This window comes from Periplaneta americana, chromosome 2, assembly GCF_040183065.1.
Source record: "Periplaneta americana isolate PAMFEO1 chromosome 2, P.americana_PAMFEO1_priV1, whole genome shotgun sequence".
Lineage (NCBI taxonomy): Eukaryota > Metazoa > Arthropoda > Insecta > Blattodea > Blattidae > Periplaneta > Periplaneta americana.
The window spans coordinates 93,415,468-93,439,464 of record NC_091118.1 but is presented as its reverse complement, the minus strand read 5'-3'; the positions used below and the strand labels follow the sequence as shown (position 1 = coordinate 93,439,464).

Genomic DNA, 23,997 nt, shown 5'->3' with positions numbered 1-23,997 from the left:
TAAAAGTTAAACGATTTCTATTTCTTGCCCACATTGATCTTCTTCAGTAAAACACCAACCTACAAAAACAATAGTTAACTAAGAAAATTCTACGCCAACACGATGGAGATTACTTCAATACAACAGTGCAAACATACGTACGGTTACCACAATTTGGGAAGTTAAAATACGGACACATCAGTAACTTGTGTAATAATATTTCGTGTTTAAATGTGGGTGGTTATTAAAATAATAATTATTTGGAGAAGTCACCTTCTTACATGCTCACATTCAGTTATAAATTTGGTTCAACGTTTGTAAACATTAAATCATACAGTAAACAATATAATAATAATAATAATAATAATAATAATAATAATATAATTTACACCGCAATTGCAATTAGATTCTAATCCATTTCCGTTTAGCGCATATAAATGGCTCTTTAGGATTGCTGTCGTTATACAGAGGTGAGCCTGCCTGGAGAGAAATAAAAAATAGGTTGCAGCCGCCAAATTACTCTTCAAGGAACGACCACTCATATAAAATGAGAGAAAGTAGACACAGGACGGACACTGGAAAGTTTTCTTTTCTCAATCGTACTACCAGGGACTGGAATGCTTTACCTGCAGACTTACTAAAGGCTTTACCAATAATCAAAAATGTATTTAAAAATAGGCTTAAGGACTTTACTAATAGACGGTAATATATTATACACAATGAGTAAAGGTGTAATTGATATTTTATTTGAAGTGTTGTATCAGTGAAGTGTGTTGTGTAAGTGAAGTGTGTTTGTCAGTGAAGTTTTATAGTTTATAGGGGCAGTGCAAAGTATTTAAACAGTGAAATGTTTTTGAAGTGTTAGTGAAGTCAGGACAGAATCAGTGAAATGTGTCGTAGTTCCAGTGCAGTGAGTGAGTTGACAGCGAAACAAGTGTAGTGCTGAAAGGTACTTGTACAGGTATGAACATATACGCGTGGGTTTTAGTTCGATCTTAGAGTTAAGATACAAATTATATTTACTTTAAAAGTTATTTTAAGTGATCGTGCTTCATTTCATTTAGGATGCGGTGGAACCGTCTAGAGTCGACCTGGGAGTCTAGATTCGACCACTGTGTACACTTTCTAATTTCACGTGTTTATTCCAATAGAATTGCTTACTAACCACCACTGCTTGCTTCCTGCTGACTGATAACACTTCCCCTTTCAATCTCGCAAGGTAGTGCCAAACGTCTTGTGCGTCCTTGATTATGTAAAACTCATTGTTGCCAATAGCAAAAATAGTAACAAAAAAGTACTCTAACTTTTAACAATTTAGCCTTGTTTAACTGTAATGCAATACAAAATAACTGTATTTCTGTAATCAGAATTTTAAGCTTAACAACATATTACAACAAAAATATTTTTTCATATTATTGAGAGATGTCAGAAGTTGAAATTGTATTCCAGTACAGAGTCGACCATGCAGGCCTGTGGAATTAATCCATTTCAGCCACAAAGAGTCCTTAATAAACTACCACAATCTGGTATGACAGAGTCTCCAGAATCTCAGTCCACACAGGCACTGGTGGGAGAAGCGGTCATCAAAGTGCTCCAGGTCATGAGATAGGAAAAATAATTAGCTTCCAAGAAAAGAAAAAGGAAAATTGGAATTGAACCAGGAAAAATTATTGCGAGTATCAGTAGGCCTACTGAAGGCGGAACATCTCAGTCAAATGAAGAAATCTCTCATCCTGTCTCAACTGAGGAGACCAGAAAACGAGAAGCCAAGAAAACCACCAAGAAAAGAAAACAGAGAGGATACCAGGAGTCCAGTGATAGTGATGAAGACGGGCGATATTCCACTAAAGATTCGTCAGATGAGTGGGTTGAAGAGGAAGATGACAATGATAATGACAATTTCGATGACCCTACATCAGGGGATCAGCTTTTAGTTAAGTTCCCAACTAAAAAGACAATTAAATTTTATGTCGGTTGCATTGAGGAACTGGTTCTAGTAGGACTTTAACTTCGGTTTTTTAGAAATTCAGGGGAAACCCCGGAAAAAACCTCAATCAGGTAACTTGTCCCAACCAGGAGCTGAAACCGGGCCCGCTTGTTTCACAGTCAAATATGATAACCGTTAGCCTATTCCACAGCGGTGTACGCGGATAATGATAATTAGTAATGCCTCACTATTACGTAAATTAGAAAAAAGTCTATGTTAATATTATATACTACACAAAATAATCATCGTCCAGAAATGAAGTATTGCTAACCACATGATTGATGCCTCTACAGAAAGGAGATGCTTCACGTCATGAGCTGCCGGTACTTCAGGTGAATAGGGCCTACAAATCAGTATACATTTAAGAAACGTTAACACAAACTCCAGACAACTCCAGATCTCAACCATGTATGTACTTTCTTACTAACCTCATAAATAATAATTATACTAATTTAAAAAAAAAAAACTTCAATATTTTAATGGCAGAAAATGTATTCGTTTCTTGACGCTTACTTTTATACGATGAACTACAGACTCTATTTCCTTCAGAATATTAATTGAAGGGTGCCAAACCATAAACCCCTGCTCAGTGATCACACATCCAGATTGATCAGGCTAATGGACTTACAAGGCAACCACTTCTATCAGTTAGAGCTCTATATAGACAGAGTACCGCAACTGTCTTCCCTTCCGCTTGCCGACAATGCGGCGCTCCGATTGGTTCACGTGACCTCGCGCGCTTCTCTGGACCCAAAGCCCGCTAGTAGTAGCATAAGAAAACCATTGAATTCAGTTAAATACCAATTTTCTTCTTAGTTTAAAGGGAGTAAAATGCCACAATGTTGTGCATATGGATGTTACACAAGGCAAGAGAAAGGTATACATCTTTATCGGATACTTCGAGGGCAGAGAGATAAGAAAGAAGAAAAATTTGGGTGGCAAGGATAAACCGCGTGTCCATTTAGAAAGTAATTTATCATACTAAGTACGAATTATATAAGAAAAAGGTAATATAAAATGGACAATCTTACATTGGAGCTCTGTACTGCTGTATACTAATATTTCTATAATTTCAGTAATTGCATGCACAGCTATGAAAATAATACTTTATAATTTCTAACATGGAGGAAGGTGCTGTTACCTCGTCTGACAAATTTCTCTGAAGTTGGGGAAAATTGAACAAAGTTGAATTCTCTGTCTGGTACAACATGCAGGCGATGACGGTATTCTGATTCTTTTTCTTTGTCACCTTTATTGTTTTTTAGCCACCGATCCATAGAAATGGCACTGTACGAAAAGTAATAAACTTAATGTTTCGTAAGTTTATTATGCTAGAAACTGTAGCCACACGGTTTTTCATACACACGTTACACAGATTTTGACACAAATACATGGATGAATTATTTGGCCTAATAACTAATAATGACATTTTTTGTCATTAAACCCTATGCGCTTTTCCCTACAAAAGGATCCACTTCCACTGTTCAAAAAACGTATACTTAACATTTCACAAACTAATGTAGAACAGTCGAGAGTGACTATCAGACTGAAGCTGTCAGACAAAAAGTCAAAGTAGTAATGGAGAAGGATTTTAGAAAGCTGAAGGACAAAAAAATTCTTTATTTTGAAAGGAAAATTGACACATGTAAGACTCTTGAAAATAGGCCTGAAACCTTTGTTACACGTGCACTTAGAATTGGGAGAGAAATAAAACCATAAACACGAGACATGAAGGTCTCACAAATTCAATGAAAAGAAAGAAAAACGGTAAGCCTTGCCCTTCAACATTTCTGAAAAGTAGAGACTTTCATTCTATATAAAAAAGGAGTTACCCATTTTTAAAGTTATTATTTTCGTAACGCGGTAAGAGGGTTGGGTGACCCTTTCAATATTTCGTTTAGAAATTCGGTGTCCATCATTCTTCCACCGTGGCTGTTTGAGGATCATTAGAATAAAAAAAAAAAAACATTACTTGAGCTCTAAAAATTAGTGTCCTTTTAACATCTCTCTTTAATAATAATAAAGAGAAAGAATACCCAATGGGTATTTAGTTATTTAGTCTTTGCTATATTGTGTCAAAGTAACATCTCTCTTTAGTTACTGCTTACGGAAGGTCAATATTTTTCTTCCCCTTTTATGACTCTGCCTTTCCGAATACTGTATTCAACAAAACTCTTTCCCTTTTACGATCATATATGCTACACAGCGAAGAGGAGATTTTCAATGTAAAGTTACAACACATTATTGACCAGTATAACTGAAAACTATCCTCTAAATAAGTATCCGAACATATTACAGATATTCCTAAATGAAATTAAACAAAATATTATTTTGTTATTAATTAAAAGGGCATGATAAATCGAGGAGTAATGCAAAGTGTGGTAGTAGAAGTGTTGGAATGAGGGAGGCAGTTCGAACTTTGAAGTAATTTAGGTCCCATTATAAAGATTACAATGTTATAATTGACAATATGGATGGAAGAACTTCCTAAGTCAGGTTACGTACTTATTTCAGATAATTACTGCAGAATATGATTCTCTGGTGCCTGTAGAATGTAACAGTAGTTCGAACTAAGTCATAAACCTTGATATTACACTATTTTATTAAAAAAAAGCATCTGAAACTGGAATAAGGACGTAACTCAAGAAAATGAGAAACCATAGGCCTAATAATAAAATTAGGTTACTAAACCATCTTTCACTGTTACTTCTCGTCACTGGAATTCTCTGCCACCTGAAGCCAAAAGCTGCCGAACTTTATTTTCTTTTAAATGTAAATTAGAAAAATAACTTACGATGAGTTGACAGACCTAACGCGTTGGAGATATTTAATGCAATGTATTCCACTGCATTTATATATTATTTTTTGTTTCTTACTTTTATTGTGTAATCATGTAAATCGTGTTTATTTATCACTTAACACCAATATGTATCCCACTGTGTTATTTTATATTATTTATTATTATTAGTCTATTTTTAGTGTGTACATTTTGTTCAATAGTCGGTTTCTGCTTTAATTATGTGAATCTTACTTGTAATCTAATACTAATATGTATTCCAATGTGTTTATTTTTATTTTTACTGTGTACATTTTTTATTGAATTATCGGCTTCTGTTTTTGTGTGATTAGTATTTAATTCTAACAACATTAATATGTATTCCACTGTGTTTATTTTTATTTTATGAGGTAAATTTTTATGTAACTACCTCTTTTGATTTCATTGTGTACCTAAATCGTATCAATATGTAATTACTTAATTCCGATCCAGTTGTTGTTCAACTATGTAAGGAAGTTTCAATTCTGGACGCCTTAACTCTGCCAGGTTAAATAAAGCCATTATTATTATTATTGTTATTATTATTATTATTATTATTATTATTATTATTATTATTATTATTATTATTATTATTAAACCATTAAAAAATTGACTAAAGTGTAATTTCACCTACGAACTATTGTAAAGATTAATTTATGACATTATGAGAATTTTAACTAAATTTTTTATCGGTGAATTTTTTTACTAAGTTTCTCATAACTGCATTTTTAGCTACGCACGTCTTCCATCAATCTCGACAATTAATGCTAGCCTTACAAACATATTTCAGGCAACGCATTTTACTGAGAGTGACCGAAAATGGCCACGGTTATAATAATTTTATATTCGAGTATTTGCTCCAAATAATTTTATTTCAATGTCCTAATTTATTTATCTATAAGTTTGTGTTTGCTTTAAAAACAAATGTTCTAAAATTACTAAAATATTGAGCTTTTATTGGAGAATATTGCAAACAAATATGAAAGTAAAGAGTTCCACTGAAACTGAATAGCCCAGTCACCTTATTTCAAGCATTCTGTTCGATATTGTATATAAGTAATTGCCATCAAACTACATAATATACTTCTTAAAATTCTACTTGTAAAAGAAGAGTGTTATGGTCTGCCTGAATTTTCTAGTTCACAACATATCATGGAATAATACCTGCAGTACGCCTACATTATATATTTGCTCTCCCTTCTTGCCAGAGCTGATATGCGAATAACATGTATTTGCGACGCTTCTAATTGAGATATTACATTTAAAAGTTCATAGTGTCATGCGTGAGACATTTAGCTACATGTCAGTATATTTACAATTATTATCAGTGCCCCAGAATGGAATTTACAGCATAAAAACTGAGAGAGCGCGTCAATTTCCCTATTCCAGCAATGTTAACAGAGCGAGCGCTTGGGTCCACCGCCGACCTTTGCGGTACTCTGTCTATATATAGAGCTCTACTATCAGTTTCACTATGCTGTCATCTAGCGACTACAAAAGAAGTCACGTTATAACCCTTATGGAATTGCATGGAGCAATTTGTATTTAATCTAGCGGTCATTATCAAAAAATGTCTTTTCGAAGGTGGAGACTCTGGTGGTTGTTCTCATTTTATGTTGCCATTTCATAACATGGGAATGGCTAGTCTGATATAGGTAGCCTATACGTGATCAGGAGCGTCATCAAAGTGAATTTAGAGGAGAAAGAAAACACTAAACTCGCGCATATGCAATGTTATGGCAGGCACAATTTTTCTCTTGCCATTGGAGTGTTCCTAGTAGCAACATCCGTAAGTTCTTCCAAAACTAGCAGGTGAAGAGTGGCGCTAGGGTTGCCAATCTTCCGGTATTTCCCGGGATCTTTCGCATTTGCCCCTAATTTTTAATAGTCTTCCCGACTCCCGTATTTTTCTTCTCTTCGAGCATTTTTCTCTCTTACCTTTGCAATGTAAAAATCATTATTCTAAACATGATTTTGTCGTGAATGATGAGTGTTTATATGATGGATTTTATTGTTCAAGAGATGCATTGAAATGTGCAGTCTTTTCGGAAGGTAATGCTTGCCGGAAATTGGTTTTAGTGCTTTTTAGTAAAATAAAACAATATTAACTCTTAAATTCACAATGCAGGATACAATAGATTAATAGGCTAAATGCTATAATTGTAATAGAACAATAGAAAAAAATTGGTACGGAAATTTTATTAAATTTAATCAAAATTTCAGAATACTATAATATTGTACAACATATAAAATATGGACATTGCGATACCGGTAGTTGTTTTCTTTACAGTCCGACACGGTGAGAAATTAAGTTTTGCAATTTTATCATAATCCATTTATGAGTCCTGCATCCCATACCTAAGTGAGAAATATAACATTCCCACTAGTCAGTGGAGTGTTTCTGGTATTTTGTTTGGTGCGCGTGGCACACTTCCTAAATTCACATGGAATATTTTAAAAACACTCGGTCTCCGATTCAATCCAAATATTACATTACCATTTATATTTTGACCATTGATGATTCTATTGGGTTTGCATTTCTCTGGATATTTTACTAAACAATTTCTGTATTTAATCTTTCTGTCTTTCTAAATTATTCTGTAGTGCTTTTATTCTGGATCTTTATGGTCACCCTCATTGAGGGCAGATTATTTTGTTAAACATAGTTGTGTATAATTTTGAAAGATGTGTTTAAGAGGCTTGGAATACCTACGTCTATTATTCCGATTGTAACCTTAGCTGCATTGAAAGGATCACTTGCTCTCCTGAAGCATCACCTATATTCGAAATGAAACCATGTTCATTAGCATTCTTTACTTTTTTGTAACACCTCTCTAAAACTAGGCATATTTCCACTAATCTCAAAATGTATTTGCAGCTATGTACTCGTAGGAGTTTCATTGTCAAAACAAAATTAATGGTTCAATGAACTTGTAAACATTTATTTGGTTAAGTACTCTTTATCCCTTGTGGCAGCTCACGAATAGTGAGATGATTTCTAAATTAATTAAATTAATACCAAGTAGCAATGCTCATACAAAGAGGATGTCTTATCTCATGAACAATAATTGGACAGATGTTCGAAACAGGAGTATGACACATCCAGTGGAGGCCAAATGAGGTCATACATCGTATGGAAACCTACAATTTTTTTTTTAATTAACCATATGGGGAAAAGAAAATTTTGTCTGTACGGAGCCATACGGCATATGGGTGCCTAAGTTTTGTACGCGGAGATCTGTACAGATTTTAGATCATCTCTTGCTGTTTAAATTTAAATTATGGTTTATTTAAGGACGCTCGCAACTGCAGAGGTTATATCAGCGTCGCCGGTATGCCGGAATTTTGTCCCGCAGGAGTTCTTTTACATGCCAGTAAATCTACTGACATGAGCCTGTCGCATTTAAACAAACTTAAATGCCATCGACCTCGGCCAGAATCGAACCCGCAATCTCGAGCATAGAAGGCCAGCGCTATACCAACTACGCTACGCTGTTCCTAATGTATTTTGCTTGATGTTCATAAACAAAAATTGTCCACCTCTGCAGCACTGGAATCCAGAATTATATAAAATAATGGTCGAAAAACAAGAAGTGCTGCAAATACACACTCCAAGATTCATCGAGACAAGTGTGCATCTACGGTGGAGCTACATAGTGTAGGCTATTCTTTAAATCAAGCTTGTTGTACAATTAAAATGGAAAGCAAAACAATTTCTTTACTTCTTTAAAATCATTAAATGATAGTTTGAGAGATAGAGAGAGGAGAGTAAAATATATTTCAAGGGAGAAAACATGGGGTGTGGTGTATGGCCAAGAGAAAAATTACCATGACGGCACTGGACACATCTAAACAAATCAGAGCTGCAAACTCAATTGGCTTTAACTATTACGCGAGACAAGATTTGTCTCAAAATACTCTTAATTTAAGCCTAGCTGTCGAAGTGTAGAATAAAGTTGCTTTTAGTAACTGAACTGAATAATTTGGCAATTTTCTATAGGAAATTTTGTCGATTTCTTAATCTCCCGTATTTTCTTCAAAAACAAGTTGACAACCCTAAGTGGCACATACAACACATTTTCACTATTAACTCCGTTTTGACAAGGGGTGGCACTTAAAACGTTATTGTTTGGCACCCTTAAATTGCTAAAACTTAAAACTGTGCAAGGCAAAACTTATTATTTTATTTTTAGCACAATGAAAGATCTACAATAATTATTGAGACAAAGTGAAACAAATTAATAAAAGAGCATATATAAGCTGTCGTTTTTTGCATGTTCTCTGTTACGGTCCGCGTCGCCGTTTTTGGCGTGTGAAATAAGTAATGGTTACGTTAAGTACGAGTGTTTTACCTTTGCCGCAGTCAGTGTGACAACTGTGATTGACAAATGGCTGATGTGTCGTGTATAGGAAGTGGTACCGTTCTCAGCTGTACTAGCAACATGCTCACAAACTGGGCACTATAGTCTAGGACACACGCCAGAAACGCTGGGGTCAGCTGTAATACCTTCCGTATTATTGCAATGACCGAGGGTAGGGCATTTACATTGGTAGTAATAAGTCATCGGTGTCACCACACAATCCATTTGGTGTAAAATTTCATTAAAAATGTTTTGTTGCTGTTTAAATGAAAAAAGCTTCACTATACCATCACGCAACGCCTTAGTGTCGTCGGTTGGCACGCTTGTAAAGACAGGGGCTTTAACAACCACGATCACGGAAGTAATATGTGCGAGGTAAAATACAGGATGGAAGGGCCCGATGCACCAAAAATTAAGAGATGATTCTTCATGTTAAATGAAACAAAACTTTTATTACACTTTTCCTTCGATGAAGCACCGTTAAGCAGGAAAAAAAAAATAGCCCAAAATCCAATGTTTGCAGCAATCTACTGCTGTAATGGCCCGAGAGAAATGGCTGATTGTTATACAAGCAGATAGGTAAAAATAATCTGAACTGTTAATGTCTTGAATATGTTTTTTAGATATAGATTTAAATTTAATAATTGCGAAAATTATTAAAATAAATATTGCAACGCAGCGCACTGTCGTGCGTCACCGAATGAGTACGAGAGGGGGAAGGAAGGTAAGATAAGGAGTACAGGCTGCGCTTGGTTGAGTTATTGCAGTAGCCGTGATGTTGCCAAATGCTTCATAGAAACATACAGATTTCCTCTAAACGGTGAATGTTAGAGAAAAAACTTATTTAGATTTTTCAAATCTCTCATGATCTATTACCAATTTCATTTTGGTGCAGAGATTACCATCTGCCCCGGAATAACACATGGGGTGTGCTGTACGTTTGTGTTGATGCGCCCGCCAACAGTTCCTACATAGTGATATAATTAAGTTCTCTTAACACTGTATGTCGTCGCTGCGCCTCCAAAATCTGCTATGTGTATTATTTATGGAGATTTCTTCAGGAAAAAGAAAAAAGCATTATCACTTTCAATTCCCTTGACTTTCCAAGATACTTTCGGTCTAATTTCATAATTTCTTATGTAATTATTGAAATTATACCGAAAGTAATTTTGAAAATCAAGGGAATTAAAAGTGATGTTTAATTGCACATAGAGGATTTTGGAGGCAGATCTTGAGTTACATTTTTATATAAGCTGTACTTGCAATTTTTTGACGATTTTTATACTCGACTGCCTTAAATATTTTTTTTATTTTTTAATGGAAACCTTCACACCAAGTTTTGTTTCTCAGAGTTGGACAGGTGTGTAGACAAAATTTCGGACAAAAATTTTGAAATTTGTAGAAAGAATAGCGATTGTATGTAAATTGCACTGTTTTATTAATTTCTTTCATTTCTATTCACAATTGCACATTTTGTGGGACACTACTGAATTACTGTTAAAGATAATTCCACATAACGTATTTTTTCAACTACAGAGATAATTCAGAAATGATTAGAAGAACCCGGAATGGTAGAATAACGGGCAAACCAAAGCACTCAGAGAAAACTTGTCCCAAATCCGCCTATCTCACACGATATGTCGAAGATTGAACCTCAGTCCCTTATGCTGACGAAGCTGTAAGCTGAGTCAAAGACGATTCCGATATTACCGTCAGGTGCAAAACTCAATCACCATACAGGCCACGACCTCTTGAGTCTTAAATTCTTTCTTATTCACGAAACAATTATTATTATCGTCGACAATGAAAGACTTTGCAGTTGAAATTCTGCTCAAGGAAAAGCTACATACAGTAATTATGGTCTATTGTGTTGCAGGGTTTACAAAACGTGCTGATATCAATAGAGGAGAGGCTGAGGGCACTGGACACGCTATATTCACCGCGTTACACGCCCCGATGGGAGGTCAGCATAGAGCAGCAGTCCAGGAGAATGGAGACCATGGAGTCTCGACTGGGGCGACTAGAGACACTCCTGGAGCTGCGACTGGATAAGCTATCAGAGGTGCTCTCACTCTCTACAAAGTTTTACTTTCAGACACAACTGTAATTATCCTCGTGATAAATGGGACTTCGTTTTACAGTGCTGTTCATAAGGTGCTGAAATATCCATTCATATATTTTCTATAGCAGAAAATGGAGCTTAGATAACCAGTAATTTGATGGCACAGGAAACAACCTTCCACCTTCGCCAATCAGATTCAGTTTATATACAGAATAAATTAACCAAGAACGGAATAACTTATTTCCTCTCCCTTCATCTCCCATTCACTCAGTACTTCATTCACTTGTTTCGTTCTCCCATTCATTTCACATTTTTTTTATTCACTCCTCCATTTATTCACAACATCTGTAATCCACTCCATCATTCACTATCTCTCTCTCTCTCTCATTCACTTGTTTCCGTTCTCCATCCTTCATCCTTTTACTACACATTTCTTCATTTACTTCTTCACTTCTTTCTATCATCCCCTCTCCATTCACTCCTTCATTCACTACCTCTCATTCACTTGTTTTCCTTCCTCCGTCCTTCACACATTCTCATGCACCCCATTTCTTATCACCCTTTATCCATTCAATCCATCATTCGCTCTCTCTCTCATTTAATTGTTTTCTTCCTCTATTTTTCACCCATTCACTCCACACATTTTCCATTCACTTCTTTACATCATCCGTTAACCATTAATTCCATCATTCACTGTCTCTCTCTCATTCACTTGTTTCCTTCCACCATTCACTCCACAAATTTTTATTTACTTCTTCACTTATTCTCATCATCACTTGTCCATTCACTCCATAATTCACTCTCTCTCTCTCTCTCTCTTTAATTTCCTTGTTCCCTTCCTCCAGCCTTTACCCATTCACTCCACAACTTTTCTTTTGATAGTCCATTCCATCATTCACTCTCATTCACTTGTTTTCTTCCTCCAGCCTTTACCCATTCATTCCACAAAGTTCTTCATTCACTCCTTCCCATCATCCCTCATCCATTCAATTCATCATTCATTTATTTCGTCTATCCTTCATCCATTCTTCGTCCATTATCTATTCACTCCTTCACTAATTCCCTTACTTCCACTCATTACTTCTTATGCACTCCTTCATACACTTACTTCCTTCCTCCATCCTTTGTCCCCTGTGGTCTAACAAGTAAGTGGTTCATGGGTTTGAACTCGGGCGAGGGAGATGTATTTTAAAGAACTCCCTCCAGGAGGGAAGTGAAGCTGAGGAGCCATGTTGTAGATTATAACAAGTAAAAGACTCGGTCTCTGATACAGTTCTGAAGGCAAAATTTATCGATCATTTCTCGCCCACGTTGAATTTCGACCCTGAATAACCTCTGCTGTTGAAAGCGTCTTTAAATTATAAACTAATACTCCCTTCACTCCTCATCGATTCACACACACTTTATCCATTCCCCATCTATTCATTTCCTCCACTTACATCTTCAATCTCTCATTCACCTACTCCCTCTCTCATACATTTACTTCGTTCCCTATCCATCATAACCTAATTCTGGCTTACTTCCTCACTTTATCACTCACACACTCATTCAATAATTCGCTATATCCTCGGCCGGCACCATGAATCGGGTCTCGATATAGCTGAGATGGAAAGAGCACTCAGGGCTCAAAGTTGAGAGATCATTGGTTCGATTCCAGGTCCCGGAACGAATTTTTCTCCAATAATAGGTATCTACTTGTTGACATGTCTTGATTATTCAATGAGGATGGCGAGGCCTCATATATATATATATATATATATATATATATATATATATATATATATCGCTGGCTCAATATTACAAGGTTCTACGTCTATGTCAGAAATATTACTACATACACCCCTGTAACATTTAGCCAGCGATATGTTAACAGTGGTTCAAAAACTGTTGTTGAAAATGACCATAAAGTCATTTAAATATGTGCTCCCGCAAACATGGGTTATAGTAGGGTCTAAAATGCAGATAGTAGGCCATTTATGATACAATGGAGGAGAGTTCGATCAACACCGTGAATCGGGTCACGGCGTAGTTCAGATGGAAAGAGCGCTCAGCGCGCAAAACTGAGAGGTCCTGGGTTCGATTCACGGTGGCGGAACAAATTGTCTCCAATAATAAGTATTCGTTTTCTTCATTCCCTACCCACTCAATTTACAAGTCACTGTCTCATTCCCTGGCTCATTTATTCTTTCCCTCTCTCCCACACCGAACTATTACTTAATTTCTTTATTTTGGTTAACTGTTCTCCATATTCTGTTCTATTTAAAATGTTATGAGTTCTCTACAGCTGTAATTGTTTCTAACGTTATGTTTTAACTACTAAGGCTGTTCAGAGGCGGTTAAATGATAAAAACCGACGGCAGAATGACGATGACAGAGGAAATCGAATTACTCGGATAAACCCTGCTCTACAGCTGTTTCGTCTGCAATAAATCCACAACATCAGTACCAACTGATCTCCACAACTGTGTTCCTTGATCTGTATGTTATACAAACATCTTACAGTATTTTTTTTTTTGTTATTATAGCGTTTTAATATTTAATTTACTGTTTTATTTTGCAGAGTATGAGTGCGCGACAACTGAAGGATGAACTCTCTAAAGATCAGATCAACCGCAAATTAGATTCAACATATGAACGAATAAACCATCGACTTGGCTACCTAGAGGCAAGACTGGACGTTGGAATTTCAAAATTACAGGTTACAATTTATGATTATTCAGATAATGTAACTTTACTATTCACTAGACTGGGTTTAAGTTTAACGCTGTGTAATTATGAGAACATTTCGTGATTTTGTAATGAAGTTGGATGAGGTAAAGTTTATTTTTAACTAAAGAGGTTATTCAGAAATGATTATATGGACCTGAATGAAGCAGTGGTGCAATGAGACTGACATTGGAAACCTTTCCTACAGCTTCTCTGTCCACTATGAATTTTATAGGATCTCCCTGGGATCAAACACCAGTTCCTTTCTTTTTTGTGATAAGTCATTGACAGGACTATCACAGACTCAATAAGAAAATAGAGATAATAGTGTAGCCTATATCATACATTGTACATATTTAAAATATTCTGACCACACCGTAATAATGAGAATTTAATTCGCTGATCTTTTAACATTATATATATATATATATATATATATATATATATATATATATATATATATAAAACCCTACTGATAATATGTTCAAAATTACGAAAAAAAAATTCCAACACCAATTTCAATTTCAAATTTCGAAAACATTTCATTTCTAAGAAGCTACGTAACCCTACTTTATCATAGGACTTCAAGATTGATAAATACGTAATATCGATTAGTGTCCTGCAATGTTCGAACATAAGACAGGCAACCAAGACATAAACTTCTTATTTCATATAAAAAAAACTAATCGCAAGCCCTATGCTAAAATCCTTAAGCGCTTAAAACATGAAGGGGTGAGAGTGGAGGACAGCAAATACTTTTACAACAAAGTGGAATAAACACGACAGGCTAGTGCTGCTTATGATTAGGTTTTTCTCCGGAGCGGTTGTTTGCACGCTTTCAATCGGAGACCTCCGGTTACCTCCGATTGATGCCGCGCAGGTTGTATATGTGCTGCGGCGCAGACATACACTTTCCGCTGAGCATTCCTTTAATCGGATCAGGTAGTGATTGGAGTCCGCTGACGTCCGCGTATCTTTTAGAATAAGTGTGTAATTTTTTGTTGTTTATTTTCTTTTTTATTTACCTCTCTCTCTCTCTTTCTTTGGCTCTTCTTTTTTTCTTGTTTTGCTTGAAGTACCTATGTACTATGTTAGCTGACAGATTTTTGTCTAGTTTTGAAATTCATAGTGTATATGGAAAGGCATATTAGTTTTATGTCATTGATCAAATTAATAACATTAAAATTAACTGATAACTAACGCAGAAGTAAAGCTTTTCAGTAGCTAATGTAAACATTTATAATTTTCCTGGAAACACTCGTTTATTCACAAACAATTTTTGTCAATTATTATTCTAATCGGTTTAGATTAAAGTAAAATATATTAACGGAGCTTCAGAATGGAACAAAAGAAACGTGTGGTATCAATGGGTTAAAGTGTACTGTCCAAAATAATTTATTAAGATTCTTCACCAGACATGATTGTGATCATTGTGTTAAAGGGTGTCAGTATTTGAACTGCCTCGTCTAAAACGCGTCACTCTTCCTCTGTAATAAAAAATATAAGAGCATATCAACTTAAGGATAATTGTAATTATGTTATTATCACACGTCTCTTTAGTTTAAGAATGAAACTCAACATTTTAATCCAATACCTCAAATTGCCTTTTAAATATTCCATATAAGTTATGTATGATTTTTATTGCCTCGAAAGTTACGTTTTATAGAAATTTCAAGACTTTTTTTTCTAGACTGTGGACCTTTGGAACAATAACAGCAGTTTAAAAAATCGTATCAAATGTTTTCCGTAATTTTAAAACTACGAAAACGATATCACTAATTAACCGTCAATGTGCATCTGAATGGCAATAATTTATTTTTGACAGCAAGTACGAGTACCACAACCGCGACTCTTAATGTTAGCCTAAACACTTACTTACCTACATTTTAAAATTTAGACCTGCTCAGAGAATCTATCTAACCTGATCCTGCCATAGAGATTTCCAAATACGGACCTGTTAGCGTCCTAGGAGCGTTTGGCATTTCTGGCAACACAATCACCAACTCATATTTCATTTCAAGTAAGCGGCTCATCACTGAAGTTTGGAGCTTCATCTCGTAACAATATGCTGGAGCAATCTTAGAGGGTCCTTTTTTGCTGAAATTCTTCTGCTTTTCAGTTTTTAATTCGCAATGTTACTCTGTCTGCACACAAAACCACGAAATTATTTATTAGAGTTTTTATATATAAATCAAAGTAAACACGCTTTTTGAAAGAGTTCAAAAGTGTTTTGAACAGTTAAATTTACTTACTTACTTTCTTCAAGTTCGCGTTTGTGCGATCGCTTCAAATGGTCTAATAAATTCGAAGTACCTCCACCCTTAGAGTAAATTCGCCCACAAAGTTCACAGCGTGCGACTTTATTATTATCTTCAACTAAATTAAAGAATTTTCATGCGACGGATATACGATTTGATGCCATTTAATTCCACTCACAACTACCCTCAGTCCGTACGCGCCGGTCGTCCTTGAGCTCTACGTCCTCCAACTTCGCTTCGCTCCGAACCACCGCATCCCTCCTTTGTTCCCTGTTCCACCTACGACAGTACCGGACAGTGGCGGTGCGTCAATAAGAGCACAAGAGCACGTGAACACCTTGTTTCCATTAATGCACGACTAGTTTTATTATTTAATATCGTATTGACGTAGTGGTGATGTATAATATCAGAATCCAGTATTTTAAACTTCCCGCATCTTGCATAAACTTGTTATGTAAATTTGGCAACATCCGTTCACGTACAAGCCGTGCTCTTTTCAAGAAGGTTACAGGTATTTCACGCATGCGCGGGAGAAAAGTGTCTTTCGCTGGCCGCTTATGACTCGTCAAGAGCACAAAGCGTTAAGTGAACAGTGAATCTATCCTACAGATGTCAGGTGCATCGATCCCTATCGTTCACGTGCTATATCTCGAGAAGGAAATTTAATAGCCTATAGGTGTCAGCATCTCACTGTCAGAACGTTTACTTCATGTGGGTGTGTGTACAGTGCTGCTACGAGAGTACAGTTTGTGAATTACTATACTATGGCATAGTTTGGCTTTCAAACACGTGCTGGCTGAATGTGATGGTGGTATGAATTTAAATATCTGTATGTGGTGTATATTATTTAAGAGTAATATTTACTGGCATGTATTTATAGAAATCAATCTATGCGAATGGGATTACAGTACTGGTATAGGCTACAGTGTATCAGTGTGTTGTGAATCAAAATATATTACTGAACACACGCGTTTGTAATTAACGGAACTGTGGTATGTATTAATTTTTAACAAACGTAAACAATTAACTTTGTTCACGTAATTTTGAATAGTAAAGAACTGGGTAAACTGGCTTACCAGGAAAAATTGGAAATAAAAAGACTGGGTTTCATTATTATTATTATTATTATTATTATTATTATTATTATTATTACATGTTGTTTTGAATTTATATACGGTTTTTTCGCTAGTGAAATATTGGAATCATGACATTTCATATTAGGCTAAAAGTACGATTTCTAACTCTCTTCGATTTTGGAACAGAAAATTGTGAACACACGCAATATTTTATCACGAGCCGCCACTGGTACCGGAGATCACCGGTGGAGAGCTTTATTCGTAATCCCCGATTTCTCCGCGGTAGTAGTCACTCCGATGGGCAGCACTACGACAGGCCTTCTTCTGCACAGCGAACATCGACGAATATCGAACTTCGCCGTACTAGACAAACTTGAACAGAACATAGCGCCTGTAATGCAAGACGCTAATATCGATAATGTCATATCTACATTCTTAAAGCTGTTGTAGAATAACACTAGGCCTACTTACAATAATTGTTTAGAATTTAGAAAAAAATTTAACAAATCCAAGGCTACACAGTTTAAAAAAACCCTGATGCACGAATTCACAGCAAGCTCTTTAACTTCTATTAATTCTTTAGTCTAAAAAAACTCATTTTAAGGAAGAAATAGAACTGTCAATACATTTCTCAAGCAACTATACTCAAAATTTTAATAAAGTTATCATACATTTTATTTATTTATTTTATTGGGTTATTTTACGACGCTGTATAAACATCTCAGGTTATTAAGCGTCTGAATGAAATGAAGGTGATAATACCGGTGAAATGAGTCCGGGGTCCAGCACCGAAAGTTACTCAGCAAGTTATCATACAGAAACAACTTTGTTACACGTACTCAATTATTTAAGATCAGCTCTCCAAGCCAAAGTGGGCGTCAGGACTAAAAAGAAATAAAAATATAAATAAATCACAAATAAATCACACGAAAAACAAATAACTTTCCTGTGAATATAATCTGTAACATTTATGCAAATGAAAAGGCAGATGTTAAAAATTCCTACAAGTCACAAAAATACTGCATTACAAATACAAACAAAAATAGATCACCAATCGAGGTGGTACCGTTTAAGACTCGTATTCGGAAGATCCCGGGTTCAATCCCCGGTACCGACCAATCTCCCCGAGGTTTTCCTTGACTGAATATAACTAATTTTTAAAATGCCAGATTGGATCCCAATTACTACGGAATAATAGAGACAGTACAACAGCAAATCCCCAACAGTGAACTACAGACACTTGCGACATGACTTAGCAGTTAAAGCGACTATAAATATACAGATAAAAAAAATTCGATTGAAACAAAATAACAGTCCTCTACTTGTTACGAATAGAGAGAGTAACACTATCCTATCTAACTTACGGCCATAACTGTCTAAAGTGGGACCAGTCGTAGTTGAGCTCTCACGTTTGTCGAACACATGGTTGGGCAGGCCACAAAACATCAATATTCGTTTGTCTTTGAGTTTCCCTAGTAGCCCTACTATACCGCCAAAACTTAATGCTTCCACTCTTCCATCTCATTCATGTACTTTTGTTTATCTACCTAAGCTATAAACAAAGTTACCATTTTACTATCCCGTAAAATTATCAAATTATTTTTTTCGTTGTTCCTTCATAATCTCATACGTAAATTTAGAGTTAAATTTTAATTGCAGTTAAATAAGAAAAGTAAGTACTTTGTAGTGTATTATAGTGTCATTTTAAATAATTAACTATTTTAGTCCAATTAACCTGTTCCAGAAAGATCAATCTTACAGTACGGTCACACGTCGCTGCTTTTGCTGCGCAACTTTTGTACTGCAGCTGCAAAAGTTGCGTGTCGTGTTCATACGTAAGCCAAAAGTAGCGCGCTGCAAAAGTTGCAACTGGAGGTTGCGAGTCTGTTCACACACAAGGCGCTACTTTTGCAGCCGCAGTCATGCTGCAGGTTTCAATCTCCGTGTTGACTTCTCAATATACATTTTGTGGTTATGTTCGCATTATTAAGAAACTCATGCGAAAGCTTACTTATCTATTATTTACTTTTCTGTCCTAACTAGTATTCAGAAAGTGGCATTATTTTTACTATAAAGCTTTTAAAACCGCCTATAGGCCTATACTTAAATGATAACCAACAGCATATTCAAGTAATCAATGTCGGCAACCCTCCTGTTTGAAACTACGCTAGGAAAAATTAAAACAATGAATTATATTGTCAGCAAATATGCTCAGACTGTGTTGTGCATTTAATAACTGTTACAAATAATTTATTTTCATCACATCTGACATTAAAATATATCCAAACAATAAAAGTATCATTGGCACATTTGGGTGGCAACACTGGTCGCAACTGCAGCAAAAGTTTCAACAAAACCGATATCGAAAATGCTGCGGCTGCAACCCTGAGAACCCTGTTCACACGTCGCTACTTCTAAGCTGCGCGCAGAATGAAAAAGTAGCAGGTAGAGTCGGGCAGACTGCCTCATATTATCGCCCGTTCTCGGTTGGTAATCACCGCAGTCTCGCCCAGTGCGCGAGTACCTAACGTAGCCAAATGACTCATTGATAGAGAACACGAGATTCTCTTGGTCCCGAGATTACCGATACTAGGTCATTCCCGACAGTCTCGGACGTCTATGCGGGACTGTAGTAATGATAAGAAAGCAGTATCGCTCGGGCCATGCTTCTATAGGAAGCATTGGCTTATACACTTCCCGGTTCTTTAAATATATATCATGTCGTAGCTCCTATAATACTTAATCAATCGCGCTGTAATTTTTTGGATTGATAGCTCAATGTCTAAGGAAAGCATAGAAAACAAATCGAACTGAAAACTTTTTTGGAAAGTGAAAATATATATATATATATATATATATATATATATATATATATATATATATATATATATATATATATATATATATTAACTTCGATGGAGATTGATCTGTTCAGACTTCACCGCTGGTAAGCGGCAAACTTTTTTGTTTTTCACATTAGATGGGGGGTCAAAGCGAGAGAAATGTTGAGAAAGGATGGAAATTACTTTTAAAAGTGATGGCAACTCAAAATTGTTACTGGTTCTCGAATAACGGCGAGTTAACCTGTTAGCGCGGGACTCATGACTCAAACGTTTGTTCCGTAAAATTTGTACGGAACCCTTCAACGCTTGAAAACTCGTTATTGTACGGATGGTATTAAATGGTATTTTAATACAGGTAGTTGAAAATGAGGCTATACTCGTATAGTCCAAGATGGTTTACACTTTACAGTAATTAGGCTATCTTTTATAACTAAATAAAAAAATAGTTTGTAATACAATGATATGAAACATGAAAATATTAAAAGCTGGTTCACAATAAACCGAGAACGGAAACGGCAACGAGAACTAGAACGGAAATATTGTTAAAATAAATGTATTTAAAGATAAGCATTCACAATTAACTATTCTGAATGCTCACATTTAAATACTGTACATTTATTTTAACATTATTTCCGTTCTCGTTTCCGTTCCCGGTTTATTGTGAACCAGCCTATACTATAGAAAACTACACTTTCTATTGGTGTGCACGTTATAAATTATTGTTACAGAACAATCATTATTGTATTCTAGCCATGTTACAATATAAAATTATATAGGCCTATATGGTTTATAATAATTATCCTATATGTTATAGGAACGAGAATAACAAATTAAGAATTAATCAGATTTCTAATACTTGTATCGGTACCTAATGATAACTTACAAGACAGTAATAAATAATAACCATCATAATAATCCTGATAATCATAATCTTAATCATCCTAATGATTACGATAATGATGATGATAGCAGTACTAATAATAATAATGATATAATGATAATAATAATAATAATAATAATAATAATAATAATCGCTGTAGAGTAACGGTTAGCACACCTGACTGTGAAACGATCGGTTTCCGGTTCGAATCTTGGTTGGGACAAGTTAAGACTGGTTCACAATAAACCGAGAACGGAAACGACTACGATAACGGAAATATTGTTAAAATAAATAAATTTAAATGTGAGCATTCACAATTAACTTTCACGTTCCCGTTTCCGGGCTCCGGCAATCTTCTCGTTAATTGTGAATGTTCACATTTAAATATATTTATTTTAACATTATTTCTCGTTGTCGTTTCCGTTCCCGGTTTATTGTGAACCAGCCTTTACCTGGCTGAGGTTTCTCGCCTCAACCCATTGAGAGCAAATGCTGGGTAACTTTCGGCGCTGGACCCTGGACTCATTTCGCTGGCATTATCATCTCATTCAGACGCTAGATAGCTATAGCAATTCATAAAGCGTCGTGAAGTAACCAGTTAATAATAATAATAATAATAATAATAATAATAATAATAATAATAATAACCCTCTTTTATTCTCTGTTGTTATGATAAAGCAAATATAAATGACACTCAGGAAGAAACGCAGAATAAATATGGGGGGGGGGGGAAATGCCTGTTATTATTCGGTTGAGAAGCTTTTGTCATCCAGCCTGCTCTCAAAAAACTTGAAAGTTAGAATTTATAAAACAGTTATATTACCGATTGTTCTGTATGGTTGTGAAATTTGGACTCTCACTTTGAGGAACAGAGGTTAAGGGTGTTCGAGAATAAGATTCTTAGGAAGATATTTGGGGCTAAGAGGGATGGAGAATGGAGGAAGTTGCACAACGTAGAACTGCACGCATTGTACTCTTCACCTGACATAATTAGGAATATTAAATTCAGAGGTTTGAAATGGGCAGAACATCTAGCATGTATGGGCGAATCCAGAAATGGATATAGAGTGTTAGTTGGATGGCCGGAGAGAAAGGACGTTTGGAGAGGCAGAGACGTAGATGGGAAGCTAATATAAAAATGGATATGATGGTAGAGACTGAATTAATCTTGCTCAGGATAGAGACCGATGGCGGGCTTATGTGAGAGCGGCAATGAACCTCCGGGTTCCTTAAAACGCATTTGTAAGTAATTATGATCAATTTGTGAAAGGATCTACTCTATTTCGTAATTCTGTCCTTCCCCTTGCAAAAGTGTTTCCATTTCACATTCAGCATTTTATCAGTTGGAAAACAAAAATATCTTTTGTCAGAGCCTTTGGTCCTTTATAATAATATAAATAAGCATTATTTTATTTCGTCCTTACACAGCGCAATAATTACCCATGCTGATGAAGATGCCCTTGCATTACAACGAAACATCCAGATGTGAACGCGCAATATAATAATAATAATAATAATAATAATAATAATAATAATAATAATAATAATAATAATAATACAGTCGTGTGATATCCATTACTATAGCGTATACAAAACACTATCGAATGATTAAATATGGAATGTCAACAAAATGCTGATAGCGAGAAAATATATCATAGCTCCAACCATAACTTGTTATTGTTTCAGACTAGCTTAGGATTAGGTAACGGCTGAAAGTGCTGCATTATTTTGTTTCTCCGGAAAGGCAATAAATAGTTCATTAAAATAGTGTGACTTCTGTAAGAATGTCGACAATCATAATGTGCTGTATTATTTATTGCATACCACACTGCTGTGCCTTCTTAAATTACTTTATGAACATTAATATTTCAGAAAGAGTCACGAATTGCAGTGATGAGCGGCAATTAAGCTGGCAGTCAGTGTACGCATTTCATAACGATAAGTCGGCCGTGCGATAACAGGCCGGGACCCGGTATTCCTCGTTCCCGAGAGTGCCAATCTCGAGAATACGATTCTCGGAACTGGCATTATCGGCCAGCTAGTCTCGCCTACGAGAACGAGTGGGAGTAAGAGGCTGTTTGCCCGACTCTAGTAGCAGGCAGCAGGTTCGGCAGCCGCTACTTTTCGGGTTGCACCGTTGTTCACACGTCGCAGTACGAGAGTTGCGCAGTTTTTTGTACTGCAGCGCTGCAAAAGAAGCGACTTGTGACCGTACCTTTAAAATATTAGCTTGTTTTCATATTTCAGCTTCCTACTTGCAATTTATTCTCACTTGACAATTCATCGGTTCTTCATGCACGACCAGGCTCAACTTATCTGACATTAATTTAATTTGTGCATCTCAGATGTGTACTTTGTAGAAGGGCACAGATGACTATGAAATTTTGAATTAAAATGTTGCTCTCCACCAGGGGCCTACACTCTCATTAAGAGTTGAGAACGTAGTAGTAGCATACATGAATAAAGAAGTTTGCCTCTTTTAGCTTTACTAAACAATACAAATAGAAAAAAAAATGGTTTATTTAACGACGCTCGCAACTGCCGAGGTTATATCAGCGTCGCCGGTGTGCTGGAATTTTGTCCTGCAGGAGTTCTTTTACATGCCACTAAATCTAGTGACATGATCCTGACGCATTTAAGCACACTTAAATGCCATCGACCTGGGCCGGGATCGAACCCGCAACCTCGGGCACAAAAGGCCAGTGCTATACCAACTGCGCCACTCAGAGCGACATACAAATGGATCTTTCATATGTAGTAAACCTACTATACGAAGCCAATGGTTTTCCTTCCATCCAATGAACATGTACTTGGAAACCTTCCATCTAAAATTCATCCCTTTGATGTGACTGGATTTTGGTTTTCCTAAGGCTAAGACAAATGTTAGAATGACCCCTAAAAGAAATTGACTACAGACCTACATCCCCTCCCCACAAAAGTTTCGGCACATTTCCAAATTAAAGCCTTCGATATAAGAGTCTTGATTTTCGCATACTGCCTTCGGTACTCGGGGAGAGTGAGAAACAGAGT

The 23,997-nt window shown here is 36.0% G+C and overlaps 2 protein-coding genes across 10 annotated transcripts in view; one reads left to right on the top strand and one right to left on the bottom strand.

The window, feature by feature from the left end:
• LOC138694437 (Golgi-associated PDZ and coiled-coil motif-containing protein-like) overlaps positions 1-23,997 on the bottom strand; it is a 412,856-nt gene that overhangs the window by 343,756 nt on the left and 45,103 nt on the right. The window lies entirely within an intron of this gene.
• Positions 1-23,997, top strand: part of LOC138694436 (putative leucine-rich repeat-containing protein DDB_G0290503) — a 181,874-nt gene that overhangs the window by 133,584 nt on the left and 24,293 nt on the right. For all 5 annotated transcript variants that reach the window (XM_069818136.1, XM_069818133.1, XM_069818135.1 and 2 more), the window contains exons 2-3: positions 11,019-11,204; positions 13,765-13,902. In XM_069818136.1, the coding sequence (XP_069674237.1) occupies positions 11,133-11,204; positions 13,765-13,902 (210 nt within the window). In that variant the 5' untranslated portion in view covers positions 11,019-11,132. The remainder of the gene's footprint in view (positions 1-11,018; positions 11,205-13,764; positions 13,903-23,997) is intronic.